Below are 26,258 nucleotides of genomic sequence, written 5' to 3'. Positions count from 1 at the left end.
GTGAGAACACTGACCACTAGGTGGTGAACTTGTGGGAGACACTCCTAACCTAGACTTTCAGGTATAAAAGGGGAAGCTCCACCCATCTTCTCCACTTTAGTGCTGACAAATAAACGTTACTGGTCACAGAGTGACCTTCTCTCTAGTATGGGTCTCGTATGCATTTGTACGGTATAGCAAGGACATATTCGGTTACCTGTCATAACATAAGAACATAAGAATTAGGAACATGAGTAGGCCATCTATCCCCTCGAGCCTGCTCCGCCATTCAACAAGATCATGGCTGATCTGGCCATGGACTCAGCTCCACTTGCCCGCCCGCTCCCCATAACCCTTAATTCCCTTATTGGTTAAAAATCTATCTATCTGTGACTTGAATACATTCAATGAGCTAGCCTCAACTGCTTCCTTGGGCAGAGAATTCCACAGATTCACAACCCTCTGGGAGAAGAAATTCCTTCTCAACTCGGTTTTAAATTGGCTCCCCCGTATTTTGAGGCTGTGCCCCCTAATTCTAGTCTCCCTGACCAGTGGAAACAACCTCTCTGCCTCTATCTTGTCTATCCCTTTCATTATTTTAAATGTTTCTATAAGATCACCCCTCATCCTTCTGAACTCCAACGAATAAAGACCCAGTCTACTCAATCTATCATCATAAGGTAACCCTCTCATCTCCGGAATCAGCCTAGTGAATCGTTTCTGTACCCCCTTCAAAGCTAGTATATCCTTCCTAAGTAAGGTGACCAAAACTGCACGCAGTACTCCAGGTGCGGCCTCACCAATACCCTATACAATTGCAGCAGGATCTCCCTGCTTTTGCACTCCATCCCTCTCGTAATGAAGGCCAACATTCCATTCGCCTTCCTGATTATCTGTTGCACCTGCAAACTAACTTTTTGGGATTCATGCACAAGGACCCCCAGGTTCCTCTGCACCGCAGCATGTTGTAATTTCTCCCCATTCAAATAATATTCCTTTTTACTGTTTTTTTTCCCAAGGTGGATGACCTCACATTTTCCGACATTGTATTCCATCTGCCAAACCTTAGCCCATTCGCTTAACCTATCTAAATCTCTTTGCAGCCTCTGTGTCCTCTACACAACCCGCTTTCCCACTAATCTTTGTGTCATCTGCAAATTTTGTTACACTACACTCTGTCCCCTCTTCCAGGTCATCTATGTATATTGTAAACAGTTGTGGTCCCAGCACCGATCCCTGTGGCACACCACTAACCACCGATTTCCAACCCGAAAAGGACCCATTTATCCCGACTCTCTGCTTTCTGTTAGCCATCAAATTCTCTATCCATGCTAATACATTTCCTCTGACTCCGCGTACCTTTATCTTCTGCAGTAACCTTTTGTGTGGCACCTTATCGAATGCCTTTTGGAAATCTAAATACACCACATCCATTGGTACACCTCTATCCACCATGCTCGTTATATCCTCAAAGAATTCCAGTAAATTAGTTCAACATGATTTCCCCTTCATGAATGCAGCGATGTGTTGCATGATGAGGTATGCAGCATTTGTTCCCAGCTGATGCCTGATAAGAACCGCATGCATAAAAGGAAAGTGCCGCAGTCATCTTCACCTTGATAGTCAGTGTAGTAATGTTGGTGGTACTGGGCTGCAGGTCTGCCTTAATGAGCTGGCATATCTCATTGATCACCTCTTTTTGGAAGCACAGTCTTCTATCGCACAGTGGATCAGTCAGGTCCAATTATGAGCGCTTCTCCCTGAAAATCCATTCTCCTCCTCATAAGGCTGCGACCTCTTTGATATTTCTGATAATTCTGTTCAATAAAACTTCTTCCATCTGGATCCTGAATTAGAAAATTAGTCAACAGTACAGGCTGAGATACTACAGACACCATTCCTTTAAATCTCCAGAAATCTCCTGGAATGTCCTGAGATAAACTCAAATGACTTTTCAATAAAAAGATAATCTCAAATGCCTTCTACCTTCTAAATGTACTCCAAATGCCTTTTAGTACTGTTATATATGCAGACTATAGATATACTCTCTGTGTAGTCACTGTATAGTTGCAAAAGATGGAGACTTGTTACCTGATGTACTATCAATCAGGCTTACACTGTGTATATACTATGCTGGCACCACTAGAGGGTGCAACTGGTGGAGACCGGAGTTTCCTGCCCCTGTAGCAGAGGCTATCCACCAAAGGGCACTGCGGTGGGAGACCCTGAGGGTCACCTGCATAGGTGTGCAGGGCCCAGTATAAAAGGCTGCCCACCATGCTTGTGCCTCACTCTGGAGTTATGAATAAAGGACCAAGGTAACTACAGTTTGAGTACAATACATTGCTTCATGGAGTCATTCATAAGTGCATTACAGACATAATAACTGGCGATAAGAATATGGACTTTTCGGCGATTATGGCTACCTTTGGCACACTAAAAGACTTCGCCGAGAGTGATGATTGGGATACCTTCACGGAAAGGCTTGAGCAATATTTTGTGGCAAACGACCTGGCAGGGGAGACGGATACATTGGTGGAGAAGTGCAAGGCTATACTGCTGACCAGTAGTGGGCCCGAGGTCTACCACCTCGTCGGGGACTTACGATGAGCTGACTGAACTAATTCGCGACCAACTAAAACCAAAACAGAGCATCCTCATGGCCAGACACAGATTCTACACTTGCCACAGACCTGAGGGCCAGGAGACTTGTGGCACCGTGATTTTGGCAAGCACCTCAATGAAGCATTGCGAGACATCTTCCTTATGGGAATTGGTCACGAGGGCCTCCTTCACAAGCTATTATCTGCCGACACCACAGTCAACCTGCAGAAGGCCATCAGCATCAGTCAGGCGTTCATGACCTTGACCTGCAGCACTAAGCAAATTATTCATCCTGTGGACTCAAACCCGGCAAGTACTGTAGATACAACGGTGCCTTTCACAGATAAGACTGTAGAATGTGGTTCTATACAGCGCAGAGAGTACAGACCTCCGGGTTCCAGAACTCAGAGTCTGCCGAGGGGTGCTAATCGAGTAGCACCATGCTGGCATTGCGGAGGAAACCATCGGGCTCACCAATGTCAGTTTGCTGAGTATGTAAGCAAAGCCTGTAACTCGAAGGGCCACCTCCAGCGTATGTGTAGAAGAAATACGACTCACCGTCTAGCAGAGGAGTCGGTAGATGACTTTGAATCCAGCAGGGAGTATGATGATTTGGCCAGAGAGGCAGCTCAGCCCCAAGAAGAAGTGTATGGAGTGTATACCTGCACCACCGATTGTCCTCCAATGAAGATGGAAGTCAAAATAAATGGCGTTCCAGTCTTGGAAATGAACACAGGAGCGAGCCAGTCAGTGATGAGCCAGGATGCCTTCGAGAGGCTATGGAACGAAAAACGACCTGAGCTGGTTCGAGTACAGAAAAAGTTGCGCACCTACACCAAGGAGCTGATCCCAGTCCTTGGTAGTGTGGATGGAAGTGTAATCCGTAATGGCGTGGTGCAGAAGTTACCTCTATGGATTGTTGCAGGTGATGTTCCAATGCTACTCGGAAGAAGGTGGATGTGGAAGATCCAGTGGAAATGGGAAGACCACTTCACTCCAGCAATCGATGTCCTCCATGCCCAGAGGCAGAGCAAAACCTCACCTTCACTTGGGCCAGGCACCAGAGAACAGACCAGCGCAGCACCTGAGGCACAGGCCGTCCATCACGACTGTATGGCAATGATCCGACCGGAACGATCTAAGAGTACCTTCCCAGCTCCAGTGGCAGGACTCCCGGGGAGGAAGATCAAATTTACAGGCACCCTTCCAGCTTTTTTGGCAGAATCGCAGGAGAGAAGGATCAAGGCAGTCGACCTCAAGGACAGAAGCAAGATGGCATCCCTGCTGCAGCGAGGTGCAGCGTGACTGAAAGAAAAGATGATCATGGCCATATCACGAGGTGCAACGCTAAGGGACCAACACATGGTGTCTAACAAAGGATTTGATTGGGGTAAAGCCAGCATGGTTCTCTTAAAGGAGACCTGCAACCAACTGAACTTAAAGAGACATTGTATGCATGGCAGTCAATGTAACGAACCGATTAAGATTGTGAACAAAATGTTGTTGCGAGATGTCGGTACTATTCCTAATGTAAAGAACAAAATGTTGTTGCACGATGTCGGGAATAGTGTCCCCAAAAGTAGCAAGTGAGCGAATTCGTGAGGGTAAAGGCACTGATCCTGATACCCTGCCCCAGGTCTATCCCACGCTGCAGGCAACCAATGGTACTATTCGCCACAGACCTGGAAACGAAAATGGCGCCAATACGCGCAGTCGGCCGCCGTTGCCCACCACCCGGGTGGAGACAGTGCAGCCCCCAGACCCAGTCGCTACCTCGGCCATGTCCGGGAGCGAAAGGTCAGAACCAACGAGTTCCCCAAACGGGACCTGGAACAGCCAGGTTCCCAACACTGTTAGAGAGCAGGCAGAAGACTCTGCAGCCCTCAAAGGAGGACAGGAAGGCCACACACATCTGTGGCTCTGCCCAACACTAGGCAACGGCAAAGGCCCTGAGTCCTGGCTAGGTGAGCGAACCAAGCCCACCTTGCTAGGAGTGGGCGCAGGACCGCTATCAGACGACTAGGACCCCGTCCGGTTGCACTGGAACCTGCATCCTGGCATACCTGTACCTCAGTACTTACCATGACTGAACCATGAATGCAATCTACCCAATCCTGGCGCATGACCGCAAAATGTAACGAATGTAAGTCACTGAACCAAGGTGTCACGATACAAACTGTAATTTTCTTTCTTTATACTTGCACTGTGTCTGATTCTGTACGTTAATGTAATGGGCCTGCTGCACGATCTCGCTATGGGGGGGGGAGGGGGGGGAATGGATGTATGTAGCCATGGACACACACATGGATCACACCCAGAACCCACTGTCACCTCCACTGCATCATCGAACCATCAAAACTGGTAACCGCTACCCGACGTTGTGGCAAAGGACTAGGGGTTAACAGGGAGAGAGCCAAGCCAAAGCACAGCCAATGTGCAAGGGCTATTGGCACTTAATTCTGGGGAGAGCTAAGCCAGGGCACATAGTGCAAAGGTAATTGGCACAAAGTATTTGGGGGAGAGTGATGTTATATATGCAGACGATAGATATACTCTCTGTGTAGTCACTGTATAGTTGCATAAGATGGAGACTTGTTATCTGATGTACTATCTATAAGGTTTACACTGTGTATATACTATGCTGGCACCGCTAGAGGGTGCAACTGGTGGAGACCGGAGTTTCCTGCCCCTATGGCAGAGGCTGTCCACCAGAGGGCACTGCGGTGGGAGACCCTGAGGGTCACCTGCATAGGTGTGCAGGGACCAGTATAAAAGGCTACCTACCATGCTTGTGCCTCACTCTGGAGTTACAAATAAAGGACCAAGGTCACTACCATTTGAGTAAAACACATTGCCTCGTGGAGTCATTCATAAGTACATTACAGACATAACAAATACCAATATAAATACCATGACCAGTGTAAATCCCAAAATAATCAAAAAGGCTAATGGAGTGTTGGTCTTTCTATCTAGAGAACTAGAATACAAGGGGTAGAAGTTATGCTAAAGCTATACAAAACCCTGGTTAGACCACACCTAGTGTACTGCTGATTTGACACCAGCACTGCCATTTCCATCCTCTGGTGCGAATGCGGTCAGCAGCAGCAAGGTCCCTCCACCAGTGATATTTAAAGGGATCAGCGATCACTCTAAGGTTATTTGCTGATTAATTTCTACTGGCCCTGTGTATGGTTGTGGAAATGTTTGGATCTTTCCAGAGTTGTCTAAAGTTGATGAGGTGATGTGGAGTGGGGCAGCGAGTGGAGAAGGCCTTGGTTCTCACTTCAAGTCAGACCACTTGCTCCCAGTCATGGGTGCTCTAGTTGTCATCCCCCTTAGCCTGCAGCATGGCAGGAAGATGTGGCAGAGGCAGCAAAGAGGAGAACAAGCTGCTCACAGAGGGAGGAGGAGGAGGGGGAGAAGTGCTCTCAGCAGGAGACCTTATCCCCTTGCCCATCTAGGAACTTCCGAGAGCAATTCTCTTAACTGAACCTGAGCCAGGAGCAGTGTGTGAGGCTTGTGCTTTATGAAAGAGGTGCTCACAGAACTCTGCAACCCCTTGCAACCAGACCTGCAGCCTCACACCAGAGCAAGGACAGCACTGGCCCTGAATTTCTTTGCATTGGGATCCAACCAGTTTGGAGCAGGTGATATCTGTAACATCTCTCAGTTCACCGTCCACTGCTGCGTAAGAGAGATGATAGACACTCCTTATGCCAGGAGAGGGGAGTTCATTGTCTTTGTTCTTACCAGAGAGAAGCAGGCAGAGCTTGCACACAGCTTTGCCAGGATACTGGGCTTCACCATCGACTGCACCATCGACTGCACACTCATGGCTTTGCAGGTACCGCATCTAAATGCTGAGATGTACAGCAACCGCAAAGGGTACTGTCATGTATGTATGCTTGGGGTTACTAGCCACCAGGTGGCACGACTGTCGGAGGTCATTGGGCTGTATGCATGTATGTGCAGCCCAGGTATAAAAGGCAAGCCTTCATGTAATATAATCACTTTGGGCCCTAATAAAGCAGAGCCAGGTTTGCACCTGTGTTAGTTTACAGTATTCAGTCTATCAAGTTATTACATACATAACATTTGGCGACGAGGTAACTTAAGAACCTTTGCATGCAAAAATGAGCACAATTGGAATTCTGGAGAGATTCGTGGAGGGAGAGGACGGGGCAGATTTTGTAGCTCGCCTGGACCAGTACTTTGTGGCAAACAAAATGGAGGAACCCACTGAGGCAGTTAGGCGCAGGGCGGTCTTCCTCACTGTTTGCGGTCCGAAAATCTATGGACTCATAAAGAATCTTCTCTTGCCTGCAAGTCCAATGAACAACGACTATGAGGAATTGTGTGCTCTGGTACGTGACCATCTGAAACCAGAAGGCGGCATCATCATCTCACGAAATCGATTCTACACGCACGTTCGTTCTGAGGGCCAGAATGTGTCGGAATTTGTTGCCGATCTAAGATGTCTAGCTGGACCATGTAAGTTTGAAAACGTATTGGGAGACATGCTGCGGGACTTCTTTGCAACCGGCATCAACCATAAGGTGATCCTGCGTAAGCTACTGGCAGCGGAAACGCTGAACTTGAGCAAGACCATCACAATTGCCCAGGCATGCATGACGACGGACAAACACTTAAAGAAGATATCATCGGAAAATCAGAACTCGGCAAGTACTATAAACAAGATTGTATCGTCGTTTGGCAGAGCTGCATAAGGCAAGGCCAACTCGACTGTGTATGCGAAACCTGTGGCTGATCAAAGTCCGCCAACAGGAATGAATTCGATTTCACCATGTTGGCGTTGTGGGGCAATCATGGACCTCATCAATGTCGGTTTTAACAGTACATTTGTAAAGGTTGTTTGAGATGGGGGCATCTCCAGTGCATGTGTCCACAACTGAGCAAGCGTGCGATACACCACATGGAGGATGATGACCAGTATAGCATGGATCCAGATATGCAATCTGAGATACCAGAGGAGGAAGTTTATGGAATGTATTCATTCCTAATAAAGAGCCAACCGATAATGATTAATGTGAAACTTAACGGTGTGCCGGTACTGATGGAATTGGACATGGGTGCGAGTCAATCAATAATGAGCCAGAGAACATTCGACAAGCTGTGGGATACTAAGGCTGTGAGGCTTAAGCTGAGTCCAGTCAATGCCAAGTTGTGTACGTACACTAAAGAACTCATAACAATGATTGGCAGTCAAGGTATCATATGATGGTACGGTTCATGATTTACCATTAAAGATTGTTCCAGGCAGTGGTCCAACACTGTTCAGCAGGAATTGGCTAGAAAAAAATCAAATGGAATTGGAACGATATCAAAGCGTTGTCATCTGAGGATGATACTCCATCTGCTCAAGTGCTGAGCAAGTTCCCCTCGCTGTTTGAACGGGGCATCGGCAATTTTACGGGAGCCAAGATGCAGATCCACGTGGACTCGAATGCAAGACCCGTCCATCATAAAGCTCGGGCGGTTCCATACACGATGAAGGAGAAGGTCGAAATTGAACTGGACAGACTCGAGTGTGAAGGGGTCATATCACCGGTCGAATTTAATGAATGGGCCAGCCCCATTGTTCCTATGTTGAAAAGTGATGGCGCTGTCAGGATATGTGAAGACTACAAGGTTATGATCAACCGAGTTTCGAAACAGGATCAATACCCGTTATCAAAGGCTGATGACCTGTTTGCAATGCTAGCCTGGGGGAAGTCATTGACTAAAGTGGATCTGACCGCCTACATGACACAGGAGCTGGTCGAGACATTGAAGAAACTTAAATGCATCAACACTCATAAAGGACTATTTATCTACAACAGGTGTCCTTTCGGAATTCACTCGGCTGCAGCCATATTTCAGAGGAACATGGAGAGTCTACTGAAGTCTGTCCCTAGATAGTGTTCCAAGATGACATCCTGGTCACAGGTCGTGACACTGCCGAACATCTGAACCACCTGGAAGAGGTTCTACATCGTCTGGACAAAGTGGCACTCAGACTGAAACGTTCGAAGTGCGTCTTCCTGGGGAGGAAAATTGCTGCTGAAGGCATTAGGCCTATGGACTCGCAAACCAAGGCCATCAAAAATGCACCCAAGCCTCAGAATGTGACAGAGCTGCATTCGTTCCTTGGTCTACTCAACTACTTCGGTAATTTCCTACCTAGATTGAGCACTTTATTAGAGCTACTGTACATGCTGCTAAGAAAAGGCGACAACTGGGTTTGGGGTGCGTCTCAAGATAGAGCTTTTGAGAAAGCTACTAATCTGCTTTGCTCTAACAAGCTGCTGGTACATTATGATCCGAGCAAGTGCCTGTGATGCTTCATCATGTGGAGTTGGTTGCGTGCTCCAACAAGCTAATGAGTCGGGTAAACTACAACCTGTTGTGTATGCTTCTAAAAGTTTGTCAAAGGCGGAAAGAGCCTACAGCATGGTAGAAAAAGAAGCATTAGCCTGTGTGTATGGGATTAAAAAGATGCATCAGTACCTGTTTGGTCTTCGGTTTGAACTGGAAACAGATCACAGGCCACTCATTTCATTGTTTTCGGAAAACAAAGGTATCAATACCAATGCATTGTCCCGCATCTAGAGGTGGGCGCTGACATTATCTGCCTATGATTATGTCATTCGCCATAGACCTGGCACCAAGAATTGTGCCGATGCACTGAGCTGTCTGCTGTTGCCCACACCGGAGGTGGAGACACCACAACCTGCAGACCTACTGTTAGTTATGGATGCTTTTGAAAGTGAAGGAACCCCTGTCACGGTTCAACAAGTTAAGACCTGGACTAGCCAGGACCCGATATTATCGGTTGTGAAATGTTATATCCTTAGTGGTGATTGGTCTGCCACACCCAAGCAAATAGGTGATGAGACCAAACCTAACAACCATCGCAAAGGTGAACTATCCATTCAGTCAGATTGTTTACTGTGGGGTAATCATGTTATGATGTCTAAGAAAGGCAGAGAGAAATTTGTACATGATCTCCATAGCACTGATCCCGGTATTGTCATGATGAAAGCCATTGCCAAGTCTTGTGTATGGTGGCTTGGAATTGACTCTGATCTGTAATCATGTGTGCATCAGTGCAACACTTGCATGCAGCTAAGTAAAGCACCAGTGGAATCACCGCTGAATCTGTGGTCGTGGCCATCTAAACCTTGGTCCAGGATCCATGTCGACTTTGCAGGTCTGTTCCTGAGAAAGTTGTTTTTAGTTGTGGTGGATGCATATTCCAAGTGGATAGAGTGTATAATCATGTCATCCAGTACATCCACAGCGACCATTAAGAGCCTTTGTGTTATGTTTGTCACGCATGGTCTGCCTGACATCGTTGTAAGCGACAATGGACCTTGCTTCATTAGTCTGGAGTTGCAAGAGTTCATGAAACTCAATGGTATCAAACATATGAGGTCAGCACTATTCAAACCCGCATCTCATGGTCAAACAGAGTGTGCTGTCCAAACCATCAAGCAGAGTACGAAACGTGTAACTCAAGGTTCACTGCAGACTTGCTTGTCATGCATATTGCTTAGTTAAGGATAAGACCCCACATGCTTACCGGGGTCTCCCCTGCTGCCTATTGATGAAGAGAGGTCTCAAGACCAAGCTCTCTCTTGTCCACCCTGACTTGAACGATCATGTTGAATACAGACGTCAAAGTCAGCAGTGGTATCATGATTGTGCTGCTGTGCCATGCGACATTTCTGTTAACGATCCAGCGTATGTACTAAATTATGGTCAAGGTCCCAAGTGGATCACCGGTACTGTTACGACCAAGGAGGGTAACAGAGTGTTTATCGTCAAGCTCAAGAATGGGCAAACATGCAGGAAACATGTTGATCAGATAAAGCTGCAGCACATGGATGAACCAGAACAGTCTGTTGAAGACACAATCAGTATCCAACCAACCTACCCTCAGTCATCAGAGGACTCCGCTGTCATCAATGAATCTGGACTTTCAATCCCTGACAGTTTCATTGCCACTCCCATCAGATCGGCTACCCAGCCCCCAGTCAGAATGCTCGCCCAAGGCTGGAGTTGAACTAAGACGATCAACTCGGGAGCGGAAAGCCCCAGACCGTCTCAATTTGTAAAAAGACTGTTACTAATATCGTAAAGGGGGATATTGTCATGTATGTATGCTTGGGGTTACTAGCCACCAGGTGGCGAGACTGTCGGAGGTCATTGGGCTGTACACACATGTGTGCAACCCAGGTATAAAAGGCAAGCCATCATGTAATGTATCATTTTGGGCCCTAATAAAGCAGAACCAGGTTTGTACCTTTGTTAGTTTACAGTATTCATTCTATCGAGTTATTACATACATAACAGGTACCATTCACTGAATGTGCAGTTGGTGTGCGACTATGCTCAGCACATTATGATGGTGAATGCCCGGTATCGTGATAGTAGTCATGGTGCTTTCATTCTGCACCAGCCGCTGTTCCCTCAGTCTCAAGATTCATCATCATCTGCCGCATGCTCCACAATCTCGCCATCATGAGGGCCCAGCCCTTGCCACCAGGCATACAGAAACCAGCTGAGGAGGAGGAGAAAGTAGAAGAGGAGGAGGCAACCTATAGAGGGGGAGACTGCAGATGGCCTTGCAGGATGACCTTGAGCACCTCTGGACCTAGAAGGCCCGGCTGTGGACTGCACCACCTCGGCACTGTTGGCAGCAGTCTGGGCTGGCTGGCTGACAGCGAGAGCAGTCATCGGTGATGAAATCCAACACTGCCTTCAGTGTACCGGTGCAGTTTTCGACCGCCTGAGGAAAAGAGTGTTTGAAGAACAAGACCTCAAACCCGGCACCAAGCTCATGGTCTACAGAGCAGCAGTGATACCTGCCCTCCTATATGCTTCAGAGACATGGACAATGTACAGTAGGCCCCTCAAAGCATTGGAGAAGTACCACCAATGCTGCCTCCGCAAAATCCTGCAAATCCATTGGCAGGATAGGCGTACCAACATCAGCATTTTCTCTCAGGCCAACATCTCCAGCATCGAGGCATTGATCATGCTAAATCAGCTCCGATGGCTGGGCCACATTATCTGCCTACCTGATACAAGACTCCTGGAAACGAGCACTCTACTCCGACCTCTGTCATGACAAGAAAATGCTTCAAAAATGTCCTCAAGCCTTCTTGAAAAAATGTAACATCCTCATTGACTCTTGGGAATCCCTGGGCTAAGACCGCTCAAAGTGGAGGAGAAGCTTTCGAGAAGGCGCCAAGCACTTCGAGTTTCTTCGTCGGGAGCACGGGAAGCCAAGTACAAACAGCAGAAGGAGCATATGACAAACCAAGCACCCCACCCACCCATCCATTCAACCACCACCTGCCCCACCTGTGGCAGTCTTTAGATGCCGCATAGGACTCATTAGTCACCTTAGAACTCATAATATTAGCGAGGAGGCAAGTCATCCTCGACTCCGGGAGTCTGCCTAAGAAGAAGGTGGTGTTTCTTCTTCTTTGCTCCTCTCTATTTCCTTCTACAATCACTGGCTGGGCAGGTTGGATTTCTTGGGTATCTGAAATGAGAAAAGATAAAGAGAAGGGTTGTGGTGACGAAAGAGGGGAAAGCAAGAGCAGATTGTAAATCAGAAGAGATTGTGGGATGAGAGAGAAGTGGGATGTCAGAAGGAGGATAACGTATGAGGATACCGGCATCTTGTACTCTTTCAGCCCCGCTGCTGGCCACAGGCTTAGACATGCCTCTCCCAACAATGGCCAGCACCATGTCCTCCAAGGGGGTGAGGGGACACAGGTGAACCTGCCACTCACCAGCTCGGTTCTGCTGGCGCCAGTTACACACCACCTTTTCCTGCAAGAGAAAATGTGTCAGTGATTATGGTGCAATGTGTTTGGGTGCTGTGCTTGTCATGGTTGAATAGCTGGCAGTGTTTGCAAGCTGCAAGATGTGGGTTTGAGGCTTGCAGCAGTGGTATGTGTGTGAGGGTGAGGTGAAGGTATGAATCGTGATAAAGATTTTTGATAGGTGAGTGATGGGGGTGTGATGCATTGAGCAGTATGTGAGACTAGTGGGATATGGCATTTGAAGGTGAATTTACTGACTTGACCACTCGTGTGAGGTCATGATCCTTATTCCTGCACTGTGTCCACATTCTCGGGGCAGCACTGCTGGCATTCACCACATTGGCCATCTGCTCTCATTGCACTTTTGTCTGTTGCCTGGAGGGCCTCTTGGGCCACTGTGGAAAGAGGACTTCTCTCCTCGAATTGATCTCCTGCACAAAGGCCTCCGGTGCTGCATCGGAGAACCTTGGTGCATACTCTCCCCTGTTGTGCCATCAAACAAACATAGAAACATAGAAAATAGGTGCAGGAGTAGGCCATTCGGCCCTTCGAGCCTGCATCACCATTCAATGAGTTCATGGCTGAACATGCAACTTCAGTACCCCCTTCCTGCTTTCTCACCATACCCCTTGATCCCCCTAGTAGTAAGGACTACATCTAACTCCTTTTTGAATATATTTAGTGAATTGGCCTCAACAACTTTCTGTGGTAGAGAATTCCACAGGTTCACCACTCTCTGGGTGAAGAAGTTTCTCCTCATCTCGGTCCTAAATGGCTTACCCCTTATCCTTAGACTGTGACCCCTGGTTCTGGACTTCCCCAACATTGGGAACATTCTTCCTGCATCTAACCTGTCTAAACCCGTCAGAATTTTAAATGTTTCTATGAGATCCCCTCTCATTCTTCTGAACTCCAGTGAATACAAGCCCAGTTGATCCAGTCTTTCTTGATATGTCAGTCCCGCCATCCCGGGAATCAGTCTGGTGAACCTTCGCTGCACTCCCTCAATAGCAAGAATGTCCTTCCTCAAGTTAGGAGACCAAAACTGTACATAATACTCCAGGTGTGGCCTCACCAAGGCCCTGTACAACTGTAGTAACACCTCCCTGCCACTGTACTCAAATCCCCTCGCTATGAAGGCCAACATGCCATTTGCTTTCTTAACCGCCTGCTGTACCTGCATGCCAACCTTCAATGACTGATGTACCATGACACCCAGGTCTCGTTGCACCTCCCCTTTTCCTAATCTGTCACCATTCAAACAATAGTCTGTCTCTCTGTTTTTACCACCAAAGTGGATAACTTCACATTTATCCACATTATACTTCATCTGCCATGCATTTGCCCACTCACCTAACCTATCCAAGTCACTCTGCAGCCTCATAGCATCCACCTCGCAGCTCACACTGCCACCCAACTTAGTGTCATCCGCAAATTTGAAGATACTACATTTAATCCCCTCGTCTAAATCATTAATGTACAATGTAAACAGCTGGGGCCCCAGCACAGAACCTTGCGGTACCCCACCAGTCACTGCCTGCCATTCTGAAAAGTACCCATTTACTCCTACTCTTTGCTTCCTGTCTGCCAACCAGTTCTCAATCCACGTCAGCTCACCACCCCCAATCCCATGTGCTTTAACTTTGCTCATTAATCTCTTGTGTGGGACCTTGTCGAAAGTCTTCTGAAAGTCCAAATACACCACATCAACTGGTTCTCCCTTGTCCACTCTACTGGAAACATCCTCACAAAATTCCAGAAGATTTGTCAAGCATGATTTCCCTTTCACAAATCCATGCTGACTTGGACCTATCATGTCACCTCTTTCCAAATGCGCTGCTATGACATCCTTAATAATTGATTCCATCATTTTACCCACTACCGATGTCAGGCTGACCGGTCTAAAATTCCCTGTTTTCTCTCTCTCTCCTTTTTAAAAAGTGGGGTTACATTAGCTACCCTCCACTCCATAGGAACTGATCCAGAGTCTATGGAAAGTTGGAAAATGACTGTCAATGCACCCGCTATTTCCAAGGCCACCTCCTTAAGTACTCTGGGATGCAGACCATCAGGCCCTGGGGATTTATCGGCCTTCAATCCCATCAATTTCCAGACTAATAAGGATTTCCCTCAAATCCTCCTTCTTACTTGACCCTCTGACCCCTTTTATATCCGGAAGGTTGTTTGTGTCCTCCTCAGTGAATACCGAACCAAAGTACTTGTTCAATTGGTCTGCCATTTCTTTGTTTCGGTTATGACTTCCCCTGATTCTGACTGCAGGGGACCTACGTTTGTCTTTACTAACCTTTTTCTCTTTACATATCTATAGAAGCTTTTGCAGTACGTCTTCATGTTCCCTGCAAGCTTCCTCTCGTATTCTATTTTCCCTGCCCTAATCAAACCCTTTGTCCTCCTCTGCTGAGTTCTAAAATTTCTCCCAGTCCCCAGGTTCGGTGCTATTTCTGGCCAATTTGTATGCCACTTCCTTGGCTTTAATACTATCCCTGATTTCCCTTGATAGCCACGGTTGAGCCACCTTCCCTTTTTTATTTTTACGCCAGACAGGGATGTACAATTGTTGTAGTTCATCCATGCAGTCTCTAAATGTCTGCCATTGCCCATTCACAGTCAACCCCTTAAGTATCATTCGCCAATCTATCCTAGCCAATTCACACCTCATACCTTCAAAGTTACCCTTCTTTAAGTTCTGGACCATGGTCTCTGAATTAACTGTTTCATTCTCCATCCTAATGTAGAATTCCACCATATTATGGTCACTCTTCCCCAAGGGGCCTCGCACAACGAGATTGCTAATTAATCCTCTCTCGTTACACAACACCCAGTCTAAGATGGCCTCCCCCATAGTTGGTTCCTCAACATATTGGTCTAGAAAACCATCCCTTATGCACTCCAGGAAATCCTCCTCCAGTTTGGTTAGCCCATGAATTGATGTCTTCCTCAGCTAGTTGAATGTTGATCTGCAGGCAGAATGCAACTCCCCTTTAAGAGGCTCATAGTGCAGGCTACCTTTAATTGATGCTCACCTCGCACGAATGTGGGTCCCCTACTGAGCGTTCAGCCACTCAGCAATGTATTTAGTGTTGGGCTGAACATTACAATCATGCAAATGAGCAGGCAGCATAAAGTTTGCATACTAAGTTACTCCATAACCTTCTGAGATCTAGTGAAAAATGCTGAAACTTCTCAAGTGTCCCTTTATTTCTAGTAACATCTAAATGCTGCATGTTTCTATTACTTTAATATCCTTTCTATAATGGAATGCCAATAACTGTAAGTACTCCAACTGTGGTGTAACTGGGGTTCAACATTGCTTTCTTGATTTTGTATTCTATGCCTGTAGGTACAAAGCCAGTGAATCAGTTTGACTTTTTTATGTGCTGCTTGTATGTGTATCTGCACACCAAGGTCCTCTGCTCCATTTAAAATCTTACCATCTAGGGTACTTGCAAAATATATTACTTTAAATTTCCTGGATGGCTGAAACATCAAAGCTACCCTCTGATGTTGTGGCTGATGACATTGGCTCTGATCCCAAGGACCCCATAGACCACATAGATCAAGGCTGATGGTGCTACCAGGATTGTCCTTGAGTAAAGCATGAGGATTCTGGAGGCACGCTTCAGACACCTTGATAGATCTGGGACCATCTGCCCAGTGGTTTGTTGTATGCTGCACAATTTTCCATCTACAAAATATTACTGATGCCCCTGAAGAGGATAAAGAAGGTGATCAGAGCTAGTAGAGTCAGCAGGCAGCTGAGACCCTGATTGAGGAAAAGATTGCACAGGAGAATCCTTTACTATCAGTCATCTGTGGGCAGAATTCATAAGGGATAGTTCAGTGTCCATTACAAAATCAGTCTTGGCTTCTTGACTCCTTTAAGTTTCAAAACATATCTATCGAGTGGCCAACACCTAGAATATATTCCATTGGATAGGTCACGTATCTTGAGATAAGCTGAGCATCCACCTTTCTCCTAAAGATAAGTTTCCAATTCCAACTTTGCTCCTATAACTACGTCTTACTTGTACGTCACTATGGTCAAATGTTATTATTAGAACATGCAAATTCTTTACAAATTGCAGTAGTATTCCATGAAACAACGTGGCAGTTGTGAGTTAATTCACAGAATAGTAAGGTTTAGAGGTCTCTACAAATCACAAATAACGTGAATAATTTGAAAGCCACAAAGTTATTTCAGGACTAACACTTTATTGTGTGGTTTCTTGTCTCCCTGAGTTTCAGTCCTTCCTACGTTGTGCCCTTTTAAAGTCACAGGCATTATATTACAATTCCACACTAACTGAGCTGATCCATATTCATAAGAGTCGGGCCTCTTTAATTCACAGTCTGTTGAGTAGCATTTTAGTCTTTGTTGCCACATAAAAATGGATTCAAAATAACTCCTTGAATGAAAGTAAACCTGACAATGAAAGATAGAGTTGTTCCTTTGATGAGCAAGAAATAGCCTTGAATTTTCAAGCTTTTAGCATTAATGGAGTATGGCGAATGTTTATTTTAAAAAGTGCAATTCAAACAGATTAAGTAAAATTCAGCAGCTGTTTATGTTTTTGAACAAACCTTTGCAGAACATTCCATGAAAATGTCTTGTTTATCAAGATTTTGTTCTTTTGTTTCTATTCTTACACAGTCATTTTATCACGCACAATATTCAGGAGTGGCCAGTATTTCTAACTGACAATTGAAAGATTGCCTTGGACTGTTTTGGGGGAAGGGTTACATTTCTTCTTTTCTCTTTTTTCTGTTCCTTGCCTTTTATGGACTCCCATAACACCATGTGGCTACTATTTGAAGAGCAGGAGTACAGGGCTCTTCTATCATTCCAAGATCCGATGTTTGGTATTTGCGTTGGGAACAGTCCTGTGTCATAAGAACATAAGAACATAAGAACATAAGAATTAGGAACAGGAGTAGGCCATCTAGCCCCTCGAGCCTGCTCCGCCATTCAACAAGATCATGGCTGATCTGGCCGTGGACTCAGCTCCACTTACCCGCCCGCTCCCCATAACCCTTAATTCCCTTATTGGTTAAAATTCAGTTCAGCTCAGCTTATTTAACAATGTTTTTTTTTTCTCAAACAAGTCTGCAGGATGTCAATCTAACTTACAACCTATTTTACCCCATCAATTGCTTTCTTCCGATGGATTTAAAACATTATAGGACTAAAATTGCTTGGAAAATGGCTAAACTGATCGCAAAGATGTTCTTTTTCAGGATGTTTGCAGTAATGCATTAATTAGCTCTGCAGTTTCTGGTTGGTGTGGTCCAACTACTGCTCAGCTGAAGAACCTGTCAGAACACACCTGCTGTGCCATTTGTTAAGGTGCTACCTACCCATCCATTTTATGAAGTCAAACCTGCAGAAGGTGGCTATTGCAGTTGATTATTACACAAGCTTTTTGTTCTGATCAGCTTTGGTAAAAGTGTAAGAAAGCCAATATACTCAGAAGGTATTGCATTGGCCTATGCTGCTTTTTACATATAACTTCTTGTAGCCAGTCAAAACATTATTTGTGAAGGTGCTTTTGGCTGCCCTTTTCATAGCAGAAACGCATATGTCAACTCATGGGACATGCTGGCAGTTTTTCAAAACTGTGGGGATGAAATATTAGATGAAATAAACATAGTGAGAGAGGATGTATTAAGGGGTTTAGCAGCTTTGAAAGTGGATAAATCCCCAGGCCTGGATGAAATGTATCTTAGGCTGTTAAGAGAAACAAAAGAGGAAATAGCAGAGGCTCTGACCATCATTTTCCAATCCGCTCTGGCTACAGGTGCGGTGCTGGAGGACTGTGAATGCTGTACCTCTTTCTCCCTTTTTAAACAGAGATAGACTGAGTAATTACAGGCCAGTCAGCCTAACCTCGGTGGTGGTAAAATTATTGGAAAAAATCCTGAGGGCCAGAATAAATCTTTATTTAGAAAGACACGGATTAATCAAGGACAGTCAGCATGGATTTGTCTCACTAACTTGTTTGAATGTTTTGAGGAGGTAACAAGGAGGGTCGATGAGGGTAGTGAGTTTGATGTAGTGTATATGGATTTTAGCAAGGCTTTTGATAGGTTCCAAAAGTAAAAGTCCATGGGATCCAGGGCAAAGTGGCAAGTTGGATCCAAAATTGGCTCAGGGGCAGAAAGCAGAGGGTAATGGTTGATGGGTGTTTTTGTGACTGGAAGGCTGTTTCCAGTGGGGTTCTGCAGGGCTCAGCACTAGGTCCCTTGCTTTTTGTGGAATATATCAATCATTTAGATTTGCATGTAGGGAGTATTATTAAGAAGTTTGCAGATTATACTGAAATCAACTGTGTGGTTGATAATGAAGAAGTTGTAGACTGTAGGAAGATATCGATGAACTGGTCAGAACAGTGGCAAATGGAATTCAATCCAGAGTAATGTGAGGTAATGCATTTGGGGAGGGCTAACAAGGCAAGGGAATACAAATTAAATGGTAGGACACAGAAGTGTAGAGGAACAAAGGGACCTTGAAGTGCATGTTGACAGATCCCTGAAGGTGGCAAGCCAGGTAGATAAGATGGTTAAGAAGGCATACGGAATACTTGCTTTTATTAGCCGAGGCACAGAATAAAAGAGCAGGGAGGTTTTGCTTGAACTTTATAAAACACTAGTTAGGCCACAGCTAAAGTACTGTGCGCAGTTCTAGTCACCATATTACAAGAAAGATGTGATTGCACTAGCGAGGGTACAGAGGAGATTTATGAGGATGCTGCCTGGACTGAAGAATTGTAGCTATGAGGAAAGATTGAATAGGCTGGGTTTGTTTTCTTTGGAACAGAGGAGGCTGAGGGGAGACCTTATAGGTGTATAAAATTATTCGGGGCCTAGAGTGGATAGGACAGACCTATTTCCCTTAGAGTGGTCAAGAACCAAGGGGTATAGATTTAAAGTAATTGGTAGGAGGTTTCGAGGGGATTTGAGGAGAAATATCTTCACCCAGAGGGTGGTGGGGGTCTGGAACTCACTGCCTGAAAGGGTGGTAGAGGCAGAAACCCTCACCACATTTAAAAAGTACTTGGATGTGAACTTGAAGTGCTATAAGCTGCAAGAGCTGGAAACTGGGATTATGCTGGATAGCTCTTTGTTGGCCGGCACAGACATAATGGGCTGAAATGGCCTCCTTCCGTGCTGTAAATTTCTTTGATTCTATGAAAACATATAACATGTCTCAAAACGAATGTAAATTTCTTCATGCTTTGGTAATGCAATTAAGTGATTGTTTTACACTTAAGAAAAAAAACATTTATCTGAAATAAGAATAGAAAATCATAGAATCATAGAAATTCACGGCACTCTTTCAGGCAATGAGTTACGAGGATGTTGCCTGGACTGGAGAATTGGAGCTATGAGGAAAGATTGGATAGGCTGGGTTTGTTTTCTTTGGAACAGAGGAGGCCTTATTGAGGTGTATAAAATTATTTGGGGCCTAGATAGAATGGATAGAGCAGACCTATTTCTGAGTGAAAAAATTTCTCCAACTGCCCTCTAATCCTTCTCCAAATTACTTTAAATCTATGCCCCCTGGTATTGACCTCTCTGCTTAGGGAAATAGGTCATTCCTATCCACTCAATCTTGGCCGTTCTTAATTTCATACACCTCAATTAAGTCTCCCCTCATCCTCCTCTGTTCCAAAAAAAACAACCATAGCCTATCAAATCTTTTCTCACAGCTAAAGTTCTCCAGTACTGGCAACATTCTTGTAAATACCTCTGTATCTCTTCTAGTGCAATCACACTCTTCGTGTAATGTGATGACCAGAACTATCTGCCGTACTCTGCGGCCTAACTAGTGTTTTATACAGTTTAAGCATAACCTCCCAGCTTTTATATTCTATGCATGTTTGAAATGTATAGATCCATTGGCACCTGAAAAAAGAAGAGCGCTTATAGTGTATATTGGAAATTTAGAAGTGTGCTGTGCACAATTGATCCTACATGCTGGTGATGAGGTCTCCTTATTTGGCTCCAAATCACACTTCAGGAACAACAAATCGGCCATGTGAGATCGTGAGCCTATTTTTGAGAGTTATGATTGCACTATACAAAGTCCTGCCAGTGGGACGTTCCTGGAAATATTTCTGCTTTAGTGCATATAACACTGTGCAAATCAAAGACTATTAAATTAATATGGTGTTTATCACTAGGACTTAATGCTTTCTAAACTTTCCTACCCAAACAAATGCACCAAAGCTTCTTTATATAGTGCAAGTTCCTTCAGATCTGGGGTTTCCTTTTATTATGTGCAAATTTTCCCTTGAAGACTGGAGCAGTTATGATTGAAACACTGAGAAAAATTATCTCTGATCTCTGTAGTGAAAACATAAGCACTTTCTTTATACTTGTGATTTCACTATAAATAGAAGACGCATTATTCCCTGTGGAAATTTGGGCCACGGACATGCCTTCCTCTAGTGCACTCACTCTTCCATCATTGCATGTACAATGTAATTTGAATAGCTCTAGTATTTTTACTTCTAATGCCGTGCATGTTGCATTAATGCTAATGTTTTTTTTCCACCAGCAAAACTGCATGTAACTTTACATTTGCAACTTTTTCTCTTGTGCATATAAACCCTGTGCTGCTGCTTTAGAGGAATAATCTTCAGTGTCAGCCATGGCTCAATGTTAAAAGGTTGAAGGTTAAAGCAGCTAATAATCTAGGCTGAGAATCCCCTCAGTGCTGCACGGTGGGCGGTACCATCTTTTAAATGAGATAATAAACTGAGGCCCTGTGTGCTCTCTCAGGTGAATGTAAAATATCCTATGGTATTATTTGATGACGAGCTGGGGGAGTTCTCCTAGTGTCTTGGCCAACATTTATCCCTTGACTAACATCACTGAACAAGTGAGTTGGTTATCTCGTTTATGGGATCTTGCTGTGTGCAAATAATGCAGCAGTGATTGCACTTCATAGGCTATAAAGTACTTTGGGATGTCCAGAGGTCATGAAAGTCACTATATAAATGCAAGTTCTTTGTTTTCTTTCATACCTTATCATTATACTCTTCTAGTGTACTTTCTTTCAGACTTCCTGACAGGTGCTCTGAGTCGCAACAACAATATCAATGGAGCGTGTGATTTGCTCCATACTTAGTGAATGCTGGGCTTCTGACTTCCCTCATCACAAATGTACTTGCTTCACTCCATTATTCCTAAAATTAGCAGGGCCTCATCATTAAATCGTCTCTCTTCGATGCTACCACAGACGCTTCTTCACACAGAATTTCAGCCCCCCCAAGCTGAATTCTCAGACCTCAAAACTTGTTGGAGTCCAGTGGTTTCCGAAACCTTGCAAAATCATTCTTGCCAGTGTGTTACTGACTGTGACTTTTCTATTCCACTTAACAAAATCACATTTCTCGCAGTCAGCAATTAGCAATGATGCCATCTTGCGTTTTGACCTGACCTGCCACCTGACCCAAAGGTTATTTTCTTCAAATCTGGCTTTGAACTTTGCAGAGAGAGAGAGAAGGGAAGAGGAATGTGCAGTGAGGACCAACCACAACTGGAGATAATATAATGGTTACTGTTAAACCTTTTAAAATGATTCCAATGTCAGAAAATTGTACAACCAAGCCCAACAAAAAACTGACAATAAATGTCAGCTCTTTCCAGAGACAGTCAGAGCCGAGTTACCTTTTAGGATTTTTTGTTCTGCTAGCAGACTTGACTTGACTATTCCAACGCACTCCTGGCTGGCCTCCCACATTCTATCCTATGTAAACTAAAGGTGATACAAAACTCAGCTGTCCGTTTCCTAACTCGCACCAAGTCCCGCTCACCCATCCCCCCTGTGCTCACTGACTTACATTGGCTTCTGGTTAAGCAATGTCTCAATTTCAAAATTCTCTTCCTTATTTTCAAATCCCTCCATAGCCTTGCCCCTCCCTGTCTCTGTAATATCCACCATCCCCACAACCGCCCCCCCCCCCACCCCCCCTCCCCGAGATGTCTGCGCTCCTCTAATTCAGCCCACTTGTGCATCCCAGATTATAATCGCTCAACAGCTGCCACGGGGACAAAAAATAGGGTCGGATGTTATGGTCTGAAAATGTTGAGCTCGATGTTGAGTCCAGTTTCCATTTACACCTCATCGAGACTCATCTTTTTGTTTCTTAACTTGTCCCATTACCATCTCCTTTTGTCCATCATCCCTTTTCTCTCTTAATCTCTCCTGCCTTCCACCCTATCACAGACCTTTCCTCTCCTCACGCCTCTCCCTGCTCCTACACTTGGCGGCCATGCTTTCTGTTGCCTCGGCCCCAAGCTCTGGAACTCCCTGCCTAAACCTTTCTGCCTCTCTACCTCTATTTCCTGCTTCAAGACGTTCGTTAAAACATACCCCTTTGACCAAACTTTTGGTTACCTGCACTAATTTCTACTTGTGCAGCTTATTTCTACTAATACTCCTGTGAAGCGCCATGGGACGTTTCACTACGTTAAAGGCGCTATATAAATACAAGTTGTTGTTGTATCAAAACTATATATTTCTTACTGGTTTCAGAATGGAACGAGATGGCTTGTTTGCACAGAAGAAAGCAGAAAGGGCATCTCTCAGGATTCACTTAAGAGAAAAGTACAGGCTCCCAAAGGTAAAACATATTTTTCCCGCACTTCTGTTCTCACCCCTTCCCCTCCCTCCCAGAACCACAACAGGGTTCCTTCCCTTAGTCCTCACCTAACACCCCACCAGCTATTTCCATCACCTCCAGCGTGATCCCACCTACAAACACATCTTCCCCTCCCCTCCCCTTTCAGCATTCCGAAGGAACCACTCCCTCCGCAACACCCTGGTCCACTCCTCAATCATCCCCAATACCCCTTTCCCTTCGCAAGGCACCTTCCCGTGCAAGTGCAGGAGATGCAACACCTGCCCTTTCACCTCTCCCCACTGTCCAGCACATCCAAAACACTCCTTCCAGGTGAAACAGTACTTCTTGCAATTTAGTATACTGTATTTGCTGCTCACGATACCTTCTCCTCTACATCGGGGAGACCAAACACAGATTGGGTGACCGCTTTGCAGAACACTTCTGTTTAGTCCACAAATGAGACCCTAAGCTTCCAGTCACCTGTCACTTTAATTCTCCGCTCCACTCCCACTCTCCGTCCTCGGCTACTTACACTGCTCCAACAAAGCACAACACAAGCTCGAGGAACAGCACCTCATCTTTCGTTTAGGCACTTTACAGCTTTCTGGACTCAACATCGAGTTCAACATTTTCAGACCATAACATCTGTCCCATGGCAGCTATTGATTCTGACATTTCCATTTACACCTCATCTAGACTCAACTTGTCCCATTACCATCGCCTTTTGTCCATCATCCCTTTTGTCTCTTAATCTTTCCTGCCTTCCACCCTATCACAGACCTTTCCTCCCCTCACCCCTCTCCCTGCTCCTACACTTGCTTAAAAATCTGTTACATCTCTAACGTTTCCAGGTCTGATGAAGGGTCTTCGACATGAAACGTTAATTATTTCTCTCGCCACAGATGCTACCTGACCTGCTGAGTATTTCCAGCATTTTCTGTTTTTATATTATATATTTTATTGATATTTGTTGTTAAAAGCAAAAGTATGATGAATGGTGTCAAGCATATTTTCAGTAGAATAGATATTTTTCTAAATGTGTCGACAATTTAGCAACATATTGCAATGTTGCAATGTACCAAGGTTGATATTGCTGTCCCCAGTTTGATGTCCAGGATCCTGCACTAGGCAATCTTACAAGAAAACACCATTGTCGGGAATTTTCTTGGGGCTTCTTCTTTGGCAGAGGATCAGCGGGAAACCTCATTTATGTGTCTATCTGGGGTTTCTGCTGGTCTTCTTCTGAAGTCATACCAGTTGATCAGGAGAAATTTCCAGCACACATGAACAACTAGGTAATGTTCTGTTTGACTTGTAACTCAACTATTTGCTTCCATTTAACTTCTCGGGTATTAAGATCAAATAAATGGCACTGTGATCTATACAATCAGGGTATTCTATATATCATCATCATTATAGGCAGTCCCTCAGAATCGAGGAATACTTGCTTCCACTCTTAAAATGAGTCCTTGGGTGGCTGAATAGTCCAATATGAGAACCACAGTCCTTGTCACAGGTGGGACAGACAGTCATTGAGGGAAAGGGTGGGTGGGACTGGTTTGCTGCATGCTCTTTCCGCTGCCTGCGCTTGATTGCTGCATGCTCTCAGCGATGCACTTCCTCCATTTAGGGCAGTCTTTGCCCAGGGACTCCCAGGTGTCAGTGGGGATGTTGCATTTTATCAAGGAGGCTTTGAGGGTGTCCTTGTAACGTTTCCTCTGCCCACCTTTGGCTCATTTGCCATGGAGGAGTTCCGAGTAGAGCGCTTGCTTTGGGAGGCTCGTGTCTGGCATGCGGACAATGTGGCCTGCCCAGCGGAGCTGATCAAGTGTGGTCAGTGCTTCAATGCTGGGGATGTTGGCCTGGTCGAGGACGCTAATCCCTTGGGAGGACAGATGCACCAACATTCTATGTAAGCCAGTTATTCTATACAGTTTGAATTGATGTGAAGCAGTTTCGCCTTTATATTGGCACAAACTGCACAGCATGGGACAACTTCCAAGAGGTGAAGCTCCATGGGGCAGAAATACTGTGCTCTTTGGGCCTCAGAGCACTTTGCCAACTGTTCATCTTTCTAAATAAACAGTCATGCTCGTATTGTTCCTGGGTACGGTATAATGTTGCCATTACAACATTCCAACAGTGGCTCAAGAAGTGTGGTAAACAATAAATACCATGTAAGCTGCGAGCACAAGGAGTCTGAATGCACCATGCACCAGAAGGCAGTAGGTTGCCTGGTCACTTGAGTGACACATTCCTTTCATGCTGTTTATTGCAACATATGTCCCTGTCATATTTCAATACTTCTGACTATGCTATCATATGGGCATCTTGGTATACTACATGTTAAAAATGCTGCTATCAAGTTAAATTTACCTCTTAATGAGTTAAATTCATAGGACAGCAAGGATGGGAGATGTGGATTAAAATTCAGCTGGGAGGTCTGAACCAATGTACTTCAGTCAATGCAAGTTTGTTTGGATATTTCAGTGATTGTTCACATAGAATCGTACAGCACAGAAGGAGGCCATTCAGCCCATTGTACCTGTGCCGACTCTTTGAAAGAGCTATCAAATTATTCTCAACTCCTCTGCTCTTACCCCAGAACACTGCAATTTTTTTGTTTTCAAGAATATATCTAATTCTGTATAAAATATATATCCTGGATATAACATATAGCCTCGTTAAAATGATTTAATTCATTTGAACTCAGCAGAGATAGTTCCCAGGGTAGGGAACTCGACAAGGTAGATGCAGAGAGGATGTTTCCACTCATGCAGGAATCTAGAGCTAGGGGACATAGTTTTAGAATAAGGGGTCGCCCATTTAAAACTGAGATGAGGAGGAATTTCTTCTGAGGGTTGTAAATCTGTGGAATTCTCTGCCCCAGAGAGCTGTGGAGGCTGGGTCATTGAATATATTTGGGACGGAGATCGACAGATTTTTGAGTGATAAGGGTTATGGGGAGTGGGCAGGGAAGTGGAGCTGAGCTTATGATCAGATCAGCCATTGGTCTTAGTTATTGGCAGAACAGGCTCGAGTGGCCAAATGGCCTACTCCTGCTCCTATTTCTTGTGTTCTTATGTAGTCTGCTGAGATTCCACTTCCTGGGGTCAGAATGAACAAAAAGGAGAGAAAAATCCATATTCAAAGTCAGTCAGGTCTAACAAAGGCCAGTTTTGATCTG

The 26,258-nt window shown here is 45.1% G+C and overlaps 1 protein-coding gene across 1 annotated transcript in view; it reads left to right on the top strand.

Annotated features, from left to right (window-relative positions):
* cplx4a (complexin 4a) overlaps positions 1–26,258 on the top strand; it is a 100,679-nt gene that overhangs the window by 40,470 nt on the left and 33,951 nt on the right. The window contains exon 2 of the mRNA XM_070862319.1: positions 22,984–23,071. Coding sequence (XP_070718420.1) covers positions 22,984–23,071 — 88 coding nt within the window. The remainder of the gene's footprint in view (positions 1–22,983; positions 23,072–26,258) is intronic.

The sequence above is a fragment of the Pristiophorus japonicus genome, chromosome 2 (genome assembly GCF_044704955.1).
Source record: "Pristiophorus japonicus isolate sPriJap1 chromosome 2, sPriJap1.hap1, whole genome shotgun sequence".
NCBI lineage: Eukaryota > Metazoa > Chordata > Chondrichthyes > Pristiophoridae > Pristiophorus > Pristiophorus japonicus.
This window is presented reverse-complemented; position numbering and strand designations above follow the sequence as displayed.